The sequence below is a fragment of the Phytophthora ramorum genome (assembly GCF_020800215.1).
Source record: "Phytophthora ramorum isolate Pr-102 chromosome Unknown Phyram_PR-102_s0019, whole genome shotgun sequence".
In the NCBI taxonomy this organism is placed as follows: Eukaryota; Oomycota; class Peronosporomycetes; order Peronosporales; family Peronosporaceae; genus Phytophthora; species Phytophthora ramorum.
This window is the reverse complement of record NW_027150665.1, coordinates 66,836-86,713: the sequence shown is the minus strand read 5'-3', so window position 1 is coordinate 86,713 and position 19,878 is coordinate 66,836. Positions and strand designations below refer to the sequence as shown.

The following is a 19,878-nucleotide window of genomic DNA, read 5'->3' as shown; positions in this document are numbered from 1 at the left end:
ATTTTAATGCAGCTAGCCGGCGAAGGCGAGCAATATCACTACCAGAAGCACGCTTATCTGCACACAACAACTTTGCTGGAGTGGCTTCGTCCAAGAAGACACAATGACCGTGACAACAGGAGAAAACAGTGGACGAAGTAACCTGCACCCCGTTGGTAACCAGACCACGGCACGAGAAGCGCGTGGGGCGGAGCGACGCGTAAAGCTTCAACACTTCTTGGTGCTGCGCGCGTTCAATCTACGACGCCCGAAGGAGACATTGCAGGAGCAGTTCCAGTTTCTCAAGAAACATGTTGAAAGCAGCGACCCGAGGAAGAATGGTGACTTTGTGGAGCTGGACGAGGTGTGCGCTTACTTGTCCATTCCGCCATTTCGGCGTCTGCTGCTCGTGCAAGTATTTGATTTGGAGCCACAGCAGACGCAGCTTGGCTTCGATGACTTCGTACACTTTCTTCAGTCGGCAGCAGTTCGCGCGGCGCAGGAAGAGCGGCAACAGTATGACGGTAGTCTCCCTACTCCCCCGCCTCGCTCTTCTAGAACGCACCTAGTGAGCGAGGCTCTAGTGACTTTCGATCTGTCACGCGCGCAGCACGCAGTGGCGCGAGCTCCCCCGGCCCCTGGTCTTTGGAAGAAGCGTGAGGTCACCATTCAGGAGAGAATCACCGAGTACACCAAGATCGACGAAAAGGGCCAGCCGCAGCGACTAGTGGAGAAGGAGCGCCACCAAACCGAAGTGCTTCACATGGAGTCGTTGGACGGCGAGTTTGCTCATCGTGAGATCACCCAGTTCGAGCAAACCGAGCACCTAAATGACGAGATGGTGCACTTGGATCATGGGCGCGAGGAGTTTCTGCACCTCAAGTCTCGACACGATGAGATTTCGCGCTTTGATACTTCCGTCCCGACTGGTGGATCCGCTGGCGGTGGCCGACCTGAAGAATGCGAGCAGCAGCCACCGTCGCCGTCGATCAAACGAGACCCTGGAAGTGGCTGCGAAAGCGCTGGCTTTGATAATGGTCGCGGTACTGAAGCGGAGGCCGAAGCTGAGGCTGCAGCGTACGCGGAAGAAGCTTACCGAAAACGTTGGCAGCAGCAAGCTCCTGAGGATGACACACAACAGACCTAAGTGCCTACACGATGAAGTACCGATGACCCAGTGACAGTAGAACAAAGCTATTATTCCCTAACCAGCAATACTTACTGAGCACCGTAGTTTTTTTCTTCCCCGCGTCCTAGTTCTTAGGCTCAGTTGTCGCTGCTGAAGTTGCTATCGCTGCTGTTGTTGCTGAGCGAGTACATTGAGCGCTTCACCGGCGTGACATCGCCACTGTTGCTGCTGCTCTCATCTGGGGTAGTCCCTGGACTATCGTCGCTTTTGACCGCCACCGTGCGGCTGATCATCTCCTTGATCTCGTTTTGCTCCGCATAATCGATACAGTCGGCCACGTAGTCTACGAGTTCCTGGCAAGTGAGGCCCTCTCGCGAGATAATTTTCAGCGGGGCTACCTCGATCTGCTTCTCCGGATCAGATAGCAGCGGGTCTTGGTCCGCTCCAGGAGACACCGAGATTTCGACGCGGAACCGTTGAGGGTCAGTCAGCGAGTACTGAACGCGCTCGAAGACACGGACGACGAAGTGCGTCATGTAGCAGAGCTCAGGGATGTCCTCGACCCACTTTCGTGCTTCTTCGCCAACGGGGCTCTTGACGGTGCAATCCTCGCGCCCATAGCGCAGAACGTTCAGCAGAGAGTGCAGGTGAGACTCACTTGTGAAGTAGAGGCGTGTGCGCACGGAGCGGTGCGTCGATTTGATCTTCTTCGCGTACGACGGGTTCAGCCGATGAGTGTTGTGGTCTTTCAGAACGTCAGAGCCAAGGCCGCGGGCTAAGTCCAAGTCGGTGTTAATCTTCGACAGTAGCGTTCGGCACATTGCTGACCCGATGAAAATCTTTTCGTCCACATTGATGCCATACTCCTGAGGCACCAGCGCGTGCGACAGCGCACTCGAGATCTCCAGGAGCTCACGAACATCGGTCAAATTCAGATGTGCGTTGTGGACTGCATCGTAACGAATGCAGTCGTGGATGTCTGGAATCTTGGACAAATCGTACGTGTCACGCTTCTTTACGTAGAAATCACGGTACAATTTAGCCCAGCGCTCACGCATTACCTCAAGTGTCTCGCGGCCGCAGGGCTCTGGGTACTTGATTTCTTCTGCCGGCAACGGTTCCTGCAATCGCAACTTCCGCAAGCCCACGCTGCTATTGGCGGCGTCACTGGGGATATTGCTGCCTTCGCTGTGCTTCTTTCGCGGGGCGTATGAATGCACGTGGCGGCTTCTGGGCTGGCTCAGCTCATTGACACTCGCAGAGCGACCCATTGAAGGAGTCAGCAGGCGACCAGCATCGGCTTTCTTCTGTTTCCACCTGTCAATCTCAGTCCGGTATTGAGCTTTCTCTTGGAGCATGCGTGTAAGTTGTTCTTTCAACGACTGCAGAAGCTTGTGCATGATCCCCATTTTCCTAATGGGTTGATCCACCTTCGTGAGAGCAAGTGCCACGGAGCGAATAAGCCGGGAGTTGGAGGCGATTAATTGACTGCAATGGTCTTCGCGGTGGATAATCTTGTGCAGGCGCTGCTTCACGCGCATTATGATTTCTTGTGCAGAGGATCCCGACTGGTCCAACATTGAGTCAGCGTCCTTGGACTTCAGTACAAGTCCAACAAGGATTGGGATAATGTCACCCTCCAGTTCCAACAAACCCTTAGCAAATGAGGCGGCTGTCTTCTGAACACGACCTTCATCGCTCGTGTATATCTTTAGGTCGTGGCGGTATGTCGAGTGCAAGCGATTAAGCCCACCTGCACCACCTGGATACATCATCCGCCGAAACTTCTGGCCAAGATGTTCAGCCTGTTCTTCACCCGTGTGGGTGAGGTCTCCTCCCCACTTGATAATCAGGAGCAGTTTGCTCACTCTGCGTACGGTCGGCTGCTCTCCGTCAGCGGAAGCATTTTCAACTGGCACATTAACGAACTCCTTGGGCTTCAGCTGTACCTTGCGATTAATACCTACGAGCTGCCAGCGCTGTAGCACATCACGCAGCGTCCGATATCCTTTAACACGGTCCGTTGCGTCTTCACCAAACTTGACCTCACGCTGCTCCAGGAAGTCCATGAAAGCCGGATCGCGGGTCTCATATTTGTGTAGCAGATCATTGCTCACCAGAAGCAAGCGCTCCAAGTTCCCCACGGCCTTAATCTTCAGGTCCATCTTCTTTTTCTTCTTAGTGTCATTCCCGTCTCCATTCTCCTGCTGGGACTCGCGGAGACGATCTTCGTAAAATTGTAGAAATGCCGGGTGGCAAACATTCATCTTCATTTTCTGCTTGGGCGTGCGGTCACCGTGTCGGATTATGGCTAGCACGCAGCGCAGTTCCTCTTCTTGGTATAGACTATCCTCGTTGCCATCCGTGATACTGTCAGCTTCAGAAATTTCCGACTCGGCGATCGACGAGGTATGACAACGAAGCATTGCATGCCTGTGCGCTGTCGGGGGCTCCGACAGCTCTGCACTAGGAGGCGGTGCATCGGGGGCAAAACGAAAGGTGACCGAGCTGAAGGCGGAGCTATCAACACCAAAGTCCTCGCCAGCCGTTGCGCCGCCACTAGCCAGCGCTTGCTCGAGGTATTGTGTAAGCAGGATGCCACAGTCATCGTAGTACTTTTCAGAATTCTTGACAAAACTCCAACCGTTCACGTCGCACACGTACGAGGCGTCACGCACGCGCAAGATGTCAAAGCCGCAGATGGTCTGCTTGAAAGCCCGGCAGACACGGAAGGCGATCTGCTTCTCCTCGGTTGAGAGCATCACCGGATATCTCACTTCCTTGCCATCAGCGTCTCTCACCACTCGTCCGTCCAGCACAGGCGATTTCCTCGCCTCGGCGTGGGCGTAGTGCGGCCCCACCGTGTAGACTTTCACGTCCGTTCCCTGTGTGGACAGGAACTCCTCGTAGATGTAGGAGCCTCCGCCTCCTCTCACCGTGTTGACCTGTGAGTCATACTCGCTGGACCGGTTGCCGATTTTGCGGAACAACCGCTTGCAGCCTCCGCCTGCACTCATAGGGTAGTAAATGTGGATGTTGTGGTCCTCTCCGTCCACGGGTTTCTCCACGAACGGTTTGTTGATCCGGACGCCGTCCACCTGGATGAAGTCGTCCCCTTCGACAAGCTCAGGGGGCTCCGTCTGTCCTCCATAGCCATCTCGGCTCACAAAGACGTGGCGGGGCGTGGGCACGTCGTGCTCTTGCAGGACGCGGTAGACCTCGCGTCGGTCCTGCAGAACATATTGCGTACCCAGGTCGTTGACCACCACGGGTCGGCGTAGCGCCACGTAGTCCTGCGCCTTCTGCAGCGGGAACCCCTGGGAGAAGAAGGCCACGAGTGCGTCGCAGCGCGGCCAGTTCTCCACGTCCTCGTTCAGAATCGTGTCGTCTCCGAAGAACTCGACGCGGAAGAGCGCGGGCGGCAGGCGCCCCAGGATCTCCATCATGGGCGCCGAACGCGCCTTGCGCTCCATGACGCAGATACCTAGCGTGAACCGCGCGTCGGGCGCATCGAAGGGCGTCGAATTGGGCGGGGGCGCGCCCTCCAGTCCGGACGCAGCGCTCAGCGACGTCATGCAGAATGAGAGTGACGGTCTTGCTCGACCCGCGCCGACTGGGATTGGCGGAAAATCGACATGGCTACAGAGGGTCGACGGTTTGCTTGGTCGCGACGGACTTGCACCTCGGAACGAACTTGTAGGATACCGGTAGGGCTCCGGGGTACTTTATGTCTGCTGACGCTGCTGCCTACCTGAAGATGCAGTTGGCGGTGTCATCATGGTGGTCAAAGTCATCCGTTTACGATGAATAGTTATTAATATTGGCGCTGCAGTGCATCGAATTGTCTTTCCTGTCGTGTACGGTTGTCACGTGGGCGTTTGGGAGGATTCGTGCGACCTACAATGGAATGCTAGCTGCATGTGAGCTGTGGGGTTGATTGATAAGAGACTTTGCCAGCAACTGCTCAGCATGCCCCTCCGATCCAACTTCAACATGAGCTTTCAGAGTGATGGTCACTTTGTTGCCGTCAGCGGCACTTGCCTATGTATAGCCCCCGCGGAAGCCGAGGACGATTGTCGCGGGCATGGAGTAAAATGCTTGGATCTGTTGGGAGTATTAATACCCCGCTCGGGTGAGTATCTCACTGCCTATCTTGTGCTGCTTTCTTGCCTGTGGTCATCCTAGTTCTGTCCGGCAGCATTGCAAGAACACCTCTAAGCCCACCTTTCGTCTCGGCGCTACCTCGCTCGGCAATGAAAGGCGCGGTGCTCAAGCGTGTGCCGGGTACCGGTAGTCGGCCCACCAAGAAGAAGAGGGATGTGAACAAGCTGTGCAGCTCACCGCCCAAGATTTTGTTTCGGGACCCCATCGGGCACGAGCTGCCACCTTCGCTGCAGAACTTCCGATGGGACGTTGACAAGGTGGAGCGCAAGTTGCAGGAGAAGATCCAGGAGAAGACGCTGATTGCCGGCAACTTCGTGTACCAGCAGGCCTATCGGCTACTCGAAGGCAATCGCGGTGAGGGCATTGACTTCCTTAGCTTCAAGGAACAGCTACGAGTCAAGTTCGGTATCATCCTGGACGATAGCGAGCTGCACTTACTCTTTGACAAGTATGACGAGGACCGCAACGGAACGATCGACCTCCAAGAGTTCATCCGGCGCGTTCTTCCTCCCGACTACAACTACGGCCGGCAGTGGTTTGAAGTCAGCCAGTTGGAGAGCGAGGAGAAGCTTGCACGGCTCAAACACGAAGCTCGGCAGGAGTTTTTGGCTTGCCAAGGCCAAATTACGGCGGGATACGTGGACAACACGGGGACAGCCTCGAACTGGACGATCGAGCAGCTAATGAAGCAAATCCAGGCCAAAGTCGTGCAGAAGACGCCCAGCGGAGAGGATCAGTATCGTCGCGCGTTCAAAATGCTGCGCTCCGGACGAGACCAAGGCATTCGTATGAACGGCTTGCAGTTTAACCTCAAGACGAAGTTCGGTATCTACGCGAGTGACGAGCAAATGCGCCAGCTTTTCTCGATATGTGACCAGGATAGCAATGGTGAAATCGATCTGAAGGAGTTCTTGCAGTTTATAGACCCGCCAGCATACCCAGACAACAGCCGAGTTCCTGGGGGGATCTGGACTCGAAGCGATAGTGAAGACGAGGATGAAACTAGTGAAAGGAGCGAGTTAGGGGGTATCGCGGAGGCGACTGCTAATGGACGAAGACTACGCCCAGCAACGGATCCTCCGTCAGTTCGAGGTACCCCCCGTCGGGGATCGGCGTCTTCTGTCAGCACGGAAGAAGGAAACTCCCCACCTACTCGTGTGAAGAAGGAACGGCCAAGGACGGCAAACCCTCGCAAGACGCACATGCTGCAGCAGAGACGAGAGATGTTGGATCAGCAGCGGATGAAGAATGTGTCGGTGCGCCAAAGCCTCCAGCCAACAACTTCGATGTCAATGTGCGATATTCACAGCCCTCATCTAGAGGCAGGTGGAAAAGGAGCATCCTGTGCCCGCCCTCTTCATCGAGTTACCTCTGCGCACCCACCTCGGCAACGAGGCGTTAGTGAAAGTGTGCCCAGCGAAGCGGATACGGCGAGTATCGCTGGTCGCAGTGATGGAACGTGTACTCCCCGCCCGCGTAGTGCTGGGAGCGTGCGCTCCTATGCTTCATCTTCTGTCGGAAGTGCCTCCAGCAGCGTGAAGGGTGCAGCGTACATGAAGAGACCGCCAACTCCACAATCGCTTAGGCAAAAGTGTCTTGACTCTCGAGGAGTGTCGGCAGCCACGGCAGCGGAAGCCCAGGTGAAAGCTCGAATGAAAAAGCGAGCATCTCTGGGGGCCACGCAACTCAACGCCGGCCAGCAACCACATCGAAGCAATCGGATAGCACCCCGAGACACAGAGCGGCGCCACTCGTATTCAGAGACTTCTTCGGTTTCCGGAGGTGGCTGTGGAGGGAACAATGTGTGCCACTGCGCCTGTGCGTCCTTGGTCAAAGACGACGACGAGGATCGGTACGTGCCGCGTGTGGTCCGCGTGCACGCGAAGCAGTATAACGGACGGCCATACACCCCTGAAGGCCGCGTGCTCCACCGAAGCAAGGTTTTGTCGTCCGGCTGCCTGTAGAACAACGAGAGACTAGGTTGTAGCAAGTAGGAAGCGAAGGGTGCCAATCAATTTTATATAAGTACTGCCACGAAGTTCCCCAGCACCAACGCTGATTTCTGTACTCCTCAAGACGTGAGCCCGAATGAGCTTGCTACACGGTCTGTGCATCCCCGACCTCGAGTCTGCAACTCAACTCGTGGCGATCTCTTCCAGTGCACGCCCGCCAGACAAGTTGATGAAGAGGAATCTAGAACTGCATTTCACATCGACATATTACGGCACAGCACTCTAGCTACACACACATCGAACGAGCACTGCTCCTGCTTCTATCGCTGGAATCGTGCTGAATAGTGGGCTAGATTTATTGATGGTGGGGGGGTTGATATGGAGACAAGCATTGAATCTGCTTCTCTCACATGGAGCACGAAGCTCTCTGTCTTGATTTGCGCATGGGTTGTTGTTGTACATACAGGGGCGTAATAGGCTCGGCATGCGGCGTTCCACAGTTGAGTCGCTTAGAACACCAGTTGGTTGTGGTTCTCCGAGAACTCCGTCACGCGCTCGTCCTCTGGCAATGCGCCCAACGCCAAGTAACCGGCGTACTTCATGTGGAGTTTGACGATTACCTCGGCAATTTCAGGCCGGTTGCGGGCCAGCGCCTCGCTGAGGCGAGTGTCCTGGGCGCAAGCCAGGTCCATCTCGTCCACTGTCTGGCCGTCCACACCCATGCCGTTAGTCTCCAGCAAGTACTGCACGTGTGAGTGGCCCTGCATCTCGGCCATGTCAAAGGCCGTCTCATCCTGCTCGTTCGGCATGTCCGGGTCGGCTCCGGCCGTCAGCAGAAGGTACGTAGCGCGGTAGTTGCCATCGCGACTAGTAAAGTGCAGCGGTGTGTTCCCGTCCGCGTCTTCCACCTGCGGATCGGCGCCGGCGTCCAGCAGTTGCTCGACGACGTTCGAGTGGCCAGCCATACAGGCCAGCAGTAGCGCCGTCGTGGTCGAATCCCGAATCGGGAAGTCGTACTTGGCACGCGCCGAGAGCAGGATGGCCACGATCTCCGAGTGGCCGTGCTTGGCTGCGGCGTGCAGCGGCGTGCAGCCGTTGAGCGCCGCGACTTCCACCCGCGCGTTGTACTTGAGCAGGATTTTGGCCGCGCGGGCGCGGTTGTTCTCGCAGGCAGCGTGCAGCGGCGAGGAGCCGTCCTGCGCCACGTCGTTGGCGTTCGCGCCGCGCTCGAGCAGCAGCGTGAGCACGTGGTGGAGGCCGTTGGCGGCGGCCACGTAGGCGGGCGACTGCCCCAGCGAGTTCTTAACCGTGAGGTCGGCGCCGGCGTTGAGCGCGTCCATGACCTCGGCGAGGTCGCCTTTGGCCACGACCTCGAGGAAGCGCTTGCGCTGCTTGACCGTCTTGATGGCCGCCAGCTTGTGGCCGAGGAAGTGCCAGACCTTGGCGCCGCGGTGGCGGTAGCCGTGCAGCAGGTGGTGGACGGGCGTCGCCTTCTTGGCGCTCACAGGCACGAGCGCGCCGTCCGTCGGCTGCGGGTACACGTAACCGCGCGCGGCCTCGAGCTGTTTCACGGGGCCGCTGAGCGTCATGTCTGTCTGGGGGTAACTTCTCGACTGGAAGGTGGGGAGGTGGACGACAAGCGGGTGGCTTGAGGTTGCTATATAGAATATACGAGCCGGAGGGTTCGATCGATTCGCGGCTGTCGGCGCGGCTGGGCTGTGCTGGGAATACCTGCTTCCAACCGAGGCGGAGCGAGGTGGAGGCTTGTTCGCTCGAGACTGCGGATGTTCGAGTGAGCGCTCGTTTTCCAGCGAAAAGCAGTTTGTGGGCTCGGAAGCGGTGGTTAGGGACATGGATAGACAGGGCGGCACAACGTATAAAAATTGGCGATGAAATCGATTGTCACAGGGTGTAATTCATACTGAAGGCCCACTGACTCGCCGAAGATATGAAAGGGTATGCGGAGATAGAATCGACACCTCAGTGTTCAGTGCTCGGAGCGCTTCGCGCCATCCACCTGGCAGCACTCGACTTGACCGTCAAGTCTTGAGCCCGCCGACAACAATCAACTCGGGGCTTCTTAGCGCTGTGGGCCACAGCGTGGCGGCGAGTGCGTAACGTTGGGGGTATCTATTTTCCGACCATGAGGCTGCTGCGTGCGAGCTGTCCCATACCTCGGCGGGGCGGGGGCGGAAGATCAGTGCGCGGCTCTTCTCTGCGTCTTTGCGTCATGGGCTCCGGCGCCAGGTGTCAGCCTCCGCTCGCATGGAGCTCCCCGCCGTTCCATCGTGTCGGCAGCCCATTGGCCGTGAGCGGGGCAATGAATCATTGCCAACGGAGTGCTGGCTTGACAAAATTGGCAAACTGCAGGAGCTGGCCAGGCTGGTTGGTCAGCTAATGAAGTCACGCGGTCGGTCGGCTATCGAGCCTTGCCCGCGCAGCACCGTCAAGCTACATGTACATACATGCGATCGCTACACGCTGGTGGGCTTCTCGGCGACCCTATGGCCGTGCTGCACGATGTGCAGGACTTCGGCACTGAACAGGAATCCCTTGATGATGGCTCGGCAGGCTGCCAGCCTGCCAGCAGCTCACCTCTCTGGTGTCACAGCAGTATTAATAACAGCATGCACGCCAACTGAAGACTCGCTGGTCATGCTCGGTGACTGTTGCCATAGTGTCCGCTGCGATATTTACTCCATGCCGATGCCGGTGGCGCTTTTCACGTCGCTTGAGTCGTGCTGCCACCGAGATGCAGCAAGTCGTTCAGTTGAAGACGCTTTCCAATGCCTTTTAGTGCATGCCTATTTTTGAAAATAGGCGCTATATACCTATTTTGCCCAAACAATCGACATTGAAATCAAAATCGGTGGCCGGAGCATGCTGAGAACGATGGCTGCTCTTCCGCCTGTAGCTCGCTTGTCCGTCGCGCCCATGGTACGAAGCCGCTTGCCAATGGACCCTGCACAACGCATGAAGACGCTGACGAGCTCCGTGCTTTGCCGCAGATGGATTGGACAGACCGCCACTACCGCTTTTTGATCAGAATGATCACCAAGGAGACGCTGCTGTTCACGGAAATGGTGGTGGACCAAACGGTGAGTCGCTGCTGCCACCATATCGACTGCTGCGTCGCAATGCGGCTAACTAGTAGTGGCTCGCCCTTTGTCCGCGACAGTTGCTGCACCAGAAGAAGAACCTCAAGTACTTCCTCGGACACGACCCCGTCGAAGCGCCACTGGCGCTGCAGCTCGGCGGCAACAGCGTCGAGGACCTTGGCGGTGAGGTTACTTGCTCTTGTCGTTTCTGTCGGTGTTGGTACTGATATTCCTGGTTGACGCAGCCGTTGCTCATCTGAGCCAGACGTATGGCGGCTTCTGCGAGATCAACCTCAACACTGGCTGTCCCAGCGCGCTAGTGTCCAGTCGCTGTTTCGGCGCTCGTCTTATGCTGGAACCCGAGCGTGTGCGAGACATTTGCGCCAGTATGCGGCGCAGTGTTGCGTTGGCAGCGGAAGAGAACCCGGACCGACCGGCGGCTGAGGTGACGGTAAAGTGCCGCATCGGCGTCGACGATTGCGACAGCTACGAGGAGCTGCATCATTTTGTGGCCACTGTTGCAAGTGCTGGCGTCCGCCACATCATTGTTCACGCGCGCAAGTGTATTCTCAAGGGGCTGAGCACCAAGGACAACCGTACGATCCCGCCGCTACGCTACGATGTGGTGTACCAACTGAAGCAGGACTTCCCCGAGCTGTCCTTTACGCTCAATGGTGGCGTACAGAGCATCCAGCACGCGCGTGAGCTGTTGGACACCACAAATGTGGACGGGGTTATGATCGGGCGAGCGGCATATAACACGCCATGGAACTTCCGCGATGCTGACCGACTCATCTTCAATGCCGAACGCAACCCCAACCTGTCGCGTCGCGAGATTATCGAGCGGTATCTGGAGTACGCCGAGAATCTACAGGCGAAGTGGGGGTCGACAGTGCCGCTGGGCGACTCGCCCTACACGATGGCCACATCCGCGCTGATGAAGCCACTGCTGGCGCTTTTCAAGTACGTGTAGTGTCTATAGGAAATCAATGTGGGTTGTCGCTGAATGCGCTGACATTTGTTAAATGCAGCGGCGAAATCGGCGGGAAGGCTTTCAAACGTGAGATCTCGGCGCAATGGGCGAAGAAGGGCCCGCGGCCAGAGCTGCGTGAGATGATCGAAAACGCCATGAAGGTCCTACCCGACGAGGTGTTGGATGCGCGTGTTGAAGACGAGCTCATCCAGCAAGAAGCTTCTCGTTTTGACGAGAAATGCACAGCCAGTTGCAACTAGACTTTGTGCAACGCAATATACCATACCATAGAGATATTCTGCATTGCACTTCGAAGTATTGCTTTATGACTCAGCCTGCAGTTGCTCCTGCAATTCCTGAGCCGCAAGGTACTCGAGAGCTTCGTCGATGATAGTGTATACGTCTTGAGGAGTTTGAGTACGGGCCATGCGGTCACGTAGCTGGCGTGCGTTAGGCACGCCTTTCAGGTACGACCCGTAAAACTTCTTCATGCGCTGGAAGCCCACCAGACCAGGGTCGCCCAGCATCTCTTGGAAGAGCTGCGTGTGACGCTGGATTACCTCCAGCTTCTCTTTCACAGGTACGTGTGACGTGTCCGGGTAACCCTGGAAAAGCCACGGGTTGCCAAATAACGCGCGGCCAAACATAATACCGTCGACACCGTACTCGTCAACCTTTTGCTGTGCCTCAACGAGACTTGAGACGTCACCGTTGCCGAGGATGAGAGCTGGGGACCCCGCAGCTTTCGCCAACGTCACAATCTCACCAATGACGTCCCAGTGGGCCGGAACCTTGGACATTTCGTCCCGTGTCCGTCCATGGATAGTGAGGACCTCCGGCTCCGTCGCCAACAACCGCAGCACCCAGTCCTTGTAGTCGATGTGGTGGAAGCCGATGCGCGTCTTGACCGACACCGGCAGGTCTCCAGCGCCGCGTTTGCACGCAGCCACAATCTCCACTGCCAACTCTGGCTGCAAAATCAAAGATGCACCGCTGCCTTGGTTGTTCACGTTCGTCTCGGGGCAGCCCATGTTGATGTCGATACCGTCGAAGCCTAAGTCACGCACGATCATGGCCGACTGGCAATTGGCAATTGCAAGTGTCAGAAGCGGCGTCGGGTGCAATATAGAGTGCTACAATACAACAGTAACAAGACTTACCTCGTAGAACTGCTCTGGCTTGGAGCCGAAGAGCTGCGCCACCACTGGCCGCTCCTGCTCCGCGTACTTGAGAGTGGTCATCATTCGGCGGCGCGAGCCTGGGTCGTGTGTCAGCGCCTCGCAGCTCACAAACTCGGTCCACATGACGGACGGCTTGGAGATCTCACTGATGAGGCGGCGGAACGGTGCGTCCGTCACGTTCGCCATGGGCGCCACACAGTACAACGGCCGCGCCAGCCCCCGCCAGAAGCTGCCCATGTTGTCTATTGGATGGCGCAAATATATTTGTGTAACGATGGTGTGGGAGAGTGATGGTCTCAAAGTTGAAGTTACCAATTTCACATTCCGCGTCATGGGCAGCAGGAAGATCACGCGCTGCCGCGGCGCCAGGGGGCAGCTAGCACTGTACAATCCCCAAATGGTGCCCAGTGAAGGTAGAGGCAGCATGCGAAGCTCCTGAACACCCGTTGATGTGACGGAATGGTACTGTGTAGTGGCTCAAGAGCTGGAAGGAATCTATGGATTCCGCCCACAAGGTGAGCGCACAAGAACAATATATATCGACCAAAGTAATGTGCTGACGCTGTTCTGGCCTGCTCTGTAGGAGCGACAGGCTGCCTCGCTGGTAAGCATAATCTATTGCTGAACGAGCGCGCGACTCAAGGAGTGTTTCAGACATCATGATCTCGCAGCAGAAGGGAGAGTTCCCGCCTGTGGCTTTCATGGTAGTGACCGCAATTGGTTGTGAAGTGTGGACCATCACCCTGCAGTTGTTAACAAGGGCCTTATAGCTGATACACAAGGAAGTTCCTGGGTTCTCCATCGAGGGCGCGATCGACAGGAAAGAGAGTCCTGTGTGTGTGACCTGCCTTAACGAGATAACACATCTGAGATCATTGATCCTAGATTACAAAAGACCGAGAAGGCGTTTGGAAACGCGTTTGCGATTGCTGTACTTCCGATGCCGCGGTTCTCAGACCTGCAACTACTCGCCGTTGCCAATTCAGTACACATCAAGATTTTTACGGGTAAACAATTTCCTCGAAGTTGATGCTGCCGTGCAATCTCGTCGTCTAAAATATTTTCGGCTTCTTTGTTTTGCAGTTTTCAGCATATCCGCCGCCGTCAAACTCATGGTCCGTTCTTATATGGTTCAAATCTGAGTCTTTTTGCCTATTCTGACACGGTGCAGGTGTCTGTGCACGAGAAACTTGCTTTTCAAGTCTCAGAGAAGGCCAACCAACTCAGCCAGCACGTACGTTAGAGAAGGCACTAGCAGTGCTTGTTGCAAGACTCTTAAATCTGATCTGCATTATGTCAGATGAGCGATGAACTGCTTACTCGAAAACATGCCATGGATACGCTGAAAGCGAATTTCTCGTTCCTCAGCGTGGACGAGTGTGACATGCTGCTCGATCTCTTTGGTGCGTATTCTTGTAAAACATGTAGGCTAGTGCTGTATCTGATTCCATGCGCCGCACAGGTAGCATCGCGGCCATTGCCCAAGCTGGAGCGGAGAAATTGCTGGACGTGACGGTGCTAAGTACAGCCGCAGCTCACGCGATTGAGGAGTTTTTCAAAACTGAATACGCCGTGGACTAGACCCTCCGGGGCTTCCACATTGCATTCTCTTTTTTGAATGGCGCGGATACCTACGTAAGCTAATGGTCGCTAACGACAAAGACACAATCTTCATTCCTGTTTCCCGTAAATACACATCCTAGGGTGCATGTGCGCACATGCAAGTTGAATGGAGATCAAGCATGAGCTGCCGCTACGTTATCTCCATCCACGCGGAAAGCTTTCAGCTGAGGGCACTGGGAAGCGATGAAGTCGATCTGCTCTCCTTTCAGACCACGCGTGAACGCGACACTGAGCTCGTGAAGCCCGCGCATGCGCCTCAGCTCTGCACCCAACGCGATCGGATTCGAGATGATGCCACGGCACCCGCCAATATCCAGTGTTTCAAGTTTGGGGCATGAAGTAGCCAGCGAGCTGAGCACTAAGCGTGTCAACTGACCTTGTCCGCAAAGAGTAAGGTGCTCCAGCCGCGTGCATCGCGAGACCAGGTATTTCAACGCGTTGTCTGTGATGCCTCCTCGGCCAAATCCAAATGGGTTGCTCCGTGAAATGTCCAAAGACGTCAACCGCGAGCATTGATCTCCGAGGGTCAACAGGCAGTCGTCTGTCAGGTTCTTTGCTCCACCTACTAGGAGTGTGTCTAGCTTGGGGCAGCTTTTGGCAATGCAGGCGACTGCGGAAGACGTCACGGCTGGGGATCCCTTTAACTTGATCGATCGCAGACTGCCGCAGCGTTGAACCAGCGCTTCCACGCCGTCCTTGGAGATCTGTCTACAGTAGCTAAAGTTGATTCGTTCCAGCGAGTGCGAGTGGGCGTCGCCGACAGCTTCCAGCGCTGCATCTGTGAGTCTTAGACATTTGACTGCACGCACCTCTACTAGCTGCTGACACGACGCCTGGACGATCGCCGTGAAGTCTTCATCCGCAAGCGTTTGGCAGCCGGACACTGTCAAGTGAGTCAGGCTGGAGAAGAGCTTGGCCGCCTTCACCAAAGCGCCTTTCGGTACGACACAGCCGACGAGCGTCAGCCTCTTGACCTGCGGGCCGTGCCGCTTCGCCACGAGGTTCACGAGTGTGGACGCATGTTCGCTCTTGTGCCACTGGTGCTCGAGCTGTACGTGTCCCCAGAAGCACGCGATCGCTAGCGTCTGTCTCCACGAGCGGCTCACCCGCTCCAGTGCTAGGAGATCGTCCACATACAGGAAGGAAAGCAGCTCGCTCAGCACGGCATCCGACAGGGCAGTGGCCATCCTTGGTGCGTTCCGCCGCTGCAGGTTCACAAAATGTCATGGGCATCCATGTCGCGCGGGCAAGGTGTCCATTACGCCGCCAACCAAAATGCAACCTTTTGTCGATGTGGCACAGATGGCTAAATGTAGCCATGTCCTCGGACACATACCGTGATCTCTTCTAAATACTGAACTCGCCTTATAAACGAAATAAATTGCGTAAATTATTAAAGCCAAAATGATTATTTTAACTTATTTTATGTTAAAATTAGAGGATTTGACCAATCAGCGACATTGCAGTGAATGGCGTGGTTAAGAACGAGAATGGAATTGACGAAGGAAGACATTGATGGTGGCAAGTAGCGTGGCAACGTCCTCTCGATCTACGCCATGGACGCCAACTACTCCGCCTGCTACAACGATGGGTAACGCAGGGACAGCAGGGTTGACGACAGCAGCATCGACGCGGTCTGTCACAAACATGACGGACGCGCCACCTGTGACAACGACGGTGACATCAACGACTGTAGAGTCGATGCTGGCCACCACGAATACGACGGACACCTTTCCTGTGGCGATAACAACAGAACAGCGATGGTGGGGGGTCGACATGGTCCGCCACGATCACGATGGGTCTGTCTCCCACGACAACTCTGAGGACGACGTCGCGAAGTACGGCGACGACAGGACCGGTGTGGCCCACGCTAGCAGCAACGGCCGCGTCACCCGTCACGACAATGATGACTACGAGTGTAGGACCAACTCAGACGCCGGCGACAATGGGTAATATGCCCGTTGTAGCTAGCATAACGGGACTGACAACGCCGCAAGGTCGTGCCGTTCCATATCGTCACGACTCCGACCGTCAGTACAACTTCGACCAGCATCTGACGTTTCGTAAAAATTATATCGCACCAGGTTGTGGAGGTTTCGTAAAAGTACATCCTCTCAAATGATTGGCTTATTGATAGGTGGTAGATGTAATTACGCCTCGTAAATGAGTGGTGTACGTGCAATTTTGCTGCGCCATTTTGCCATGTGAGCTCAGTCCTCGATTGACCACCCGGCGCAGTGAATTGAGGAGGGTGTACCGAGCATCGGTCACCTTAGAGGGTTGTCGCGGCCACGAAGAACTGTGTACCACCGTTAATTCCCCGTCGAGCACTCCAGATGAGTACCCTGCGATGTTATTGTCTAACCTCACCGATGTAGGCCAATGGAAGAGCTCCCGAAAGAAATAATGTGGTTCGATTGCGCCCATCGGTAAATTTTCTATGCTCGAATGGCTGCTGCAGACCTGACATCAATGCGAGCACCGACTACAAGGACGCGGGAAAGGGGATCGTATTGCGTTACGGGAACATTTTGAGTGTGCCTAGATGCAGGGTCTACAACTCTGTCGCTGGCGATAGGCGTTGATGAGGTCGTTGAGGCTTCCCTCGCGATACAGCTGCCGAAACGCCTTGAGTACAACGTTGGATCCCTTTGACGGTACGCCTCGCGTGTAGCGGGGCTACACATTCGGTTCACCTCCTACCTTAGTGCAACATGCACTAAGGCATACATTCAGGTGACCACCACAGGGTGGTCCACATTCATAGCAAAAGGCATATGACTGGTAGAAAGTAACACCTTTCTACCAATGAGAGTCATTCAATAGATAGGGGTTCTGCCAGCCATCCAATGGCAGAACCTCTCATTAGAAATATCAGTTTTAGGAGGAAACCCCATTTACAATCAATACAGTTCTCATTTGGCACCAAAGCTATCGTTCGGTTCCTTTATCTAGGTTTCAGTATACTTGCGGATACAAGTATACTAAACTTAAGTAAATTACTCCTACGCTTCCTCATACACGTGCGCACACGTGTAAGCTTAAGTAGTGGGTCTAAGCAGACCCATTACATCGCGCGCCTAGGTACGCAGTGACTTTGCTTGACGCTAACTCTCCGAAATGACGGACATAATCCTTGTAGTTAGGCGGTGACTCGTCGAGCGTGTATGTATCTTCGATGAAGAGCTTCATGAAGGCAACAAGCTGCTTGGCGTCTGATTTTTTGTTCTTGTTCGTGCTTCACCATCCGCGCGGAACGGTAGTGTACCATGCGAGCCAGGTGTCTATAAGTGGTATCGTCTTTGAGCGACGTCGGCGCTTCACAGATACGCTTTCACCTTCATCTCTTGACCGCTTGGCTTGATCATCATGTGCTGATATGTGTTCTTCAGTGTTGGTGCTTGCAGCTTCTAGCGAGTTGACTCGAGCCCCGAGGCTACGGTTGACCTCGAGTAACCTTCAATCAAAACAGTCTGATGATCGAACGCAACTTTGGCCTACATGCTTCCTTCCATCAGGTCTTCTGCGGTGGTGTTGGCTTGATCTTTTGATCTCGTGAGTTGCTGTGACCAGGCAATCAGGCTCGTCGTCGTCACATCAGAGGTTACAGCACAGCGCTGGATTGCCTTCATTGCAGGCGCCTGCGCGTTGGGATTCATCAAAGACGGGTAGTGAAGGAAGATAGTTGCTGTTAGCACACCTCTCACAGCAGCTCAGACATTGAAGGCCTTGTTACCCAGCGCATGACTCGCATTGAAGATTTTGCGGCTAGCCTCTCTTATATCATCTTGTGTGACCGAGTCGAAGTCTTCCAGCCGACAGAAGACCCAAGGCTTGCTTTGGTGCCATCCTGCTCAACACCTTGGCTACTTGATGATCTTCTTTTGGAGTATTGAAGACGTATGCGAAGGCATTGTTGGTCGTGGTCAAGTTCCAGGCTCCGCGGTCGAATATCCACTGTGCCGTCAACTCGAGATCGCGTTCGCATGCTGCGCACCGCCACGTCGGAACGAATGAGAGGTCAGCGGCTCTTCGACTCTGTCAGTCCTAGACTCTCAAACTCCCCAGGAACTCATGCATCCTGGTCTTCAACACGAATTCGTCGCGTTGACAGGCCCGCATTCGCAGTAGCCTCAACTACGTCCTCGACTCCAAGCAGCTCCCGCAGCATTGCAAATCGCTGTGGTCCGAGCGCCTTGGTAAACATATCACCTATGTTGTCTGCCGTAGGAACGTAGTTCAGGGTCAGCTCTTGATTTTCAACGAGCTCGGCGATCTTGTGACTTAACTTTGGAAATCGCTTCACACCCTCATAATTGCCCACATTCGCGCACACCTTCAACGTGCTCTGATTGTCACCGTACAGCTCGGGGACCAACGGCTTCATGCCTATTTCTTTGAGCAAATCTTGGGCCCAAAGCAGGTCTTCCACACAAGTACTTGCTGCAGCCAATTCAGACTTACACGTCCGTCGTGACGCTTTTCTGCTTCTTACTTTTGAATCCAAAGTCGAAGCCGTTCAGTTGAAGAACATACCCTGTCACCGACTTACTTTGTGTCCGGACAATTCGCGTGATCTGCATCACTAAATGCTCGCAGCTGAAGCTGCTGCTGTGGCACAGCCTTCGATCTACAGGTAGACCAAACCGAAAAATCTCGTACCGCGTAGGTACTGCAACACGCGCCTGGCGCTTGCATAATTTTCTTTCGTGTACGCTCCAGCATGACGACTGAGACTCCGCACTGCATTGGCAATATCCGGACGCGTACAGGTAACCAAATACTGCAACTTGCCGACCAGTTCCCGGTAGGGAATCGACGCATCATTGATTTTGGTTCCTGTCACGCTTCAACGGCAGTCCCGTCTCCTGCTGGGCCAACAACACGATCGAACAAGCGGTTGACAAGAGCGTGGACCCCGACCTGTCGGTGTCGTGTGGACGGCGGCCCTTCTCTTCGACGTCTGAGAAGAATCTAGGGCGCCACTCTCTTCAAGCAGGTCCAGCAATGGGATCGAGTCAGTCAGCTCAACAGGGACGTCCTTCGGCTGCACTGGCAAGGTAGTTAGCGGCGCTGCGCACAGCGACTCCTGCGTGATCAAGGCCAGAGCGAGCGCCAGTAGCGGGCAAGTCATAAAGTCTTCGTCGGGAAAGAGCAACAGCGTCTGCTCGTCTGACGTCTTCACGCGGATGAAGAGGATAAAGAACACGCCATCAGCACTGATGGTGAGCAGCTGCTTTCGGACGAAGGTCATGTCCAAAGCGCGCCCGAAAATATACCACAAGAGGCATAGCAGTGCTGCATCTTGGTATTCTGATGCACAACAGGCCGTTGAATAGAGATAGCTTGTTATCTTCTTGAGATCACCCTTCGTGCATGAAACCTCTTTCAGGACGATCCCACCGCTCTCGCTGTTGATGCAGTGCTGTTCAAGGGTACACCCCAAGCCGAGCAGCTGCCGGGCCACAGCTCCACCTTGAGCAGGGTACTTGTCGAGGAGCCAGCACTTCGCTTGGTGGAAATATTGAGCGACGGAGTGGCGCAACAAGTGCAGCCCCCTTGCTTGTGCATGGAATGCCAGGTACACACCGAACTTGTCCATCAGAGTCACTAGGATTCCCCCCGCGCGGCTTAGGTCGGTAACGATCAAAGCCTTGACATGCTCCATGCTCGTGCCCTCGGCAGAGAGGAAGCGATTGAACTCCTTTATGGCTGTCGCGAGCGCGCTTGGTCTTGGCGGGCTTCAAGCCGTTCCGGCTCATTGCTTTTGGTCGGAGAG

General features: G+C 55.3%; 10 protein-coding genes across 10 annotated transcripts; 6 read left to right on the top strand and 4 right to left on the bottom strand.

The window, feature by feature from the left end:
* Window positions 1-103: 103 nt before the first annotated feature.
* Window positions 104-1,126, top strand: KRP23_13744 (uncharacterized protein; the record flags this gene model as incomplete). Its single annotated transcript, XM_067884495.1, has 1 exon — window positions 104-1,126. One exon carries the CDS (start codon window positions 104-106, stop codon window positions 1,124-1,126), a length of 1,023 nt encoding a protein of 340 aa, XP_067737898.1.
* Window positions 1,127-1,245: 119 nt separating this feature from the next.
* On the bottom strand, window positions 1,246-4,683 carry KRP23_13743 (Inositol hexakisphosphate and diphosphoinositol-pentakisphosphate kinase VIP1; the record flags this gene model as incomplete). Its single annotated transcript, XM_067884494.1, has 1 exon — window positions 1,246-4,683. One exon carries the CDS (start codon window positions 4,681-4,683, stop codon window positions 1,246-1,248), a length of 3,438 nt encoding a protein of 1,145 aa, XP_067737897.1.
* Window positions 4,684-5,361: 678 nt separating this feature from the next.
* KRP23_13742 (uncharacterized protein) lies at window positions 5,362-7,236 on the top strand (the record flags this gene model as incomplete). Its single annotated transcript, XM_067884493.1, has 1 exon — window positions 5,362-7,236. The coding sequence occupies one exon, from the start codon at window positions 5,362-5,364 to the stop codon at window positions 7,234-7,236; it is 1,875 nt and encodes a 624-aa protein (XP_067737896.1).
* A 497-nt stretch (window positions 7,237-7,733) lies between these two features.
* Window positions 7,734-8,813, bottom strand: KRP23_13741 (Ankyrin-2; the record flags this gene model as incomplete). Its single annotated transcript, XM_067884492.1, has 1 exon — window positions 7,734-8,813. One exon carries the CDS (start codon window positions 8,811-8,813, stop codon window positions 7,734-7,736), a length of 1,080 nt encoding a protein of 359 aa, XP_067737895.1.
* Window positions 8,814-10,158: 1,345 nt separating this feature from the next.
* Window positions 10,159-11,555, top strand: KRP23_13740 (tRNA-dihydrouridine(20/20a) synthase; the record flags this gene model as incomplete). The annotated part of the gene is made up of 5 exons (XM_067884491.1): window positions 10,159-10,161; window positions 10,233-10,322; window positions 10,403-10,505; window positions 10,568-11,285; window positions 11,354-11,555. 5 exons carry the CDS (start codon window positions 10,159-10,161, stop codon window positions 11,553-11,555), a joined length of 1,116 nt encoding a protein of 371 aa, XP_067737894.1.
* Window positions 11,556-11,618: 63 nt separating this feature from the next.
* KRP23_13739 (putative tRNA-dihydrouridine synthase) lies at window positions 11,619-12,713 on the bottom strand (the record flags this gene model as incomplete). The annotated part of the gene is made up of 2 exons (XM_067884490.1): window positions 11,619-12,374; window positions 12,456-12,713. The coding sequence occupies 2 exons, from the start codon at window positions 12,711-12,713 to the stop codon at window positions 11,619-11,621; spliced, it is 1,014 nt and encodes a 337-aa protein (XP_067737893.1).
* A 94-nt stretch (window positions 12,714-12,807) lies between these two features.
* KRP23_13738 (uncharacterized protein) lies at window positions 12,808-13,139 on the top strand (the record flags this gene model as incomplete). Its single annotated transcript, XM_067884489.1, has 3 exons — window positions 12,808-12,889; window positions 12,950-12,991; window positions 13,060-13,139. 3 exons carry the CDS (start codon window positions 12,808-12,810, stop codon window positions 13,137-13,139), a joined length of 204 nt encoding a protein of 67 aa, XP_067737892.1.
* Window positions 13,140-13,588: 449 nt separating this feature from the next.
* On the top strand, window positions 13,589-14,057 carry KRP23_13737 (uncharacterized protein; the record flags this gene model as incomplete). The annotated part of the gene is made up of 4 exons (XM_067884488.1): window positions 13,589-13,591; window positions 13,648-13,710; window positions 13,777-13,879; window positions 13,939-14,057. 4 exons carry the CDS (start codon window positions 13,589-13,591, stop codon window positions 14,055-14,057), a joined length of 288 nt encoding a protein of 95 aa, XP_067737891.1.
* A 155-nt stretch (window positions 14,058-14,212) lies between these two features.
* On the bottom strand, window positions 14,213-15,286 carry KRP23_13736 (F-box/LRR-repeat protein 20; the record flags this gene model as incomplete). The annotated part of the gene is made up of 1 exon (XM_067884486.1): window positions 14,213-15,286. One exon carries the CDS (start codon window positions 15,284-15,286, stop codon window positions 14,213-14,215), a length of 1,074 nt encoding a protein of 357 aa, XP_067737890.1.
* Window positions 15,287-15,686: 400 nt separating this feature from the next.
* Window positions 15,687-16,052, top strand: KRP23_13735 (uncharacterized protein; the record flags this gene model as incomplete). The annotated part of the gene is made up of 1 exon (XM_067884485.1): window positions 15,687-16,052. The coding sequence occupies one exon, from the start codon at window positions 15,687-15,689 to the stop codon at window positions 16,050-16,052; it is 366 nt and encodes a 121-aa protein (XP_067737889.1).
* Between the last annotated feature and the right edge of the window lie 3,826 nt (window positions 16,053-19,878).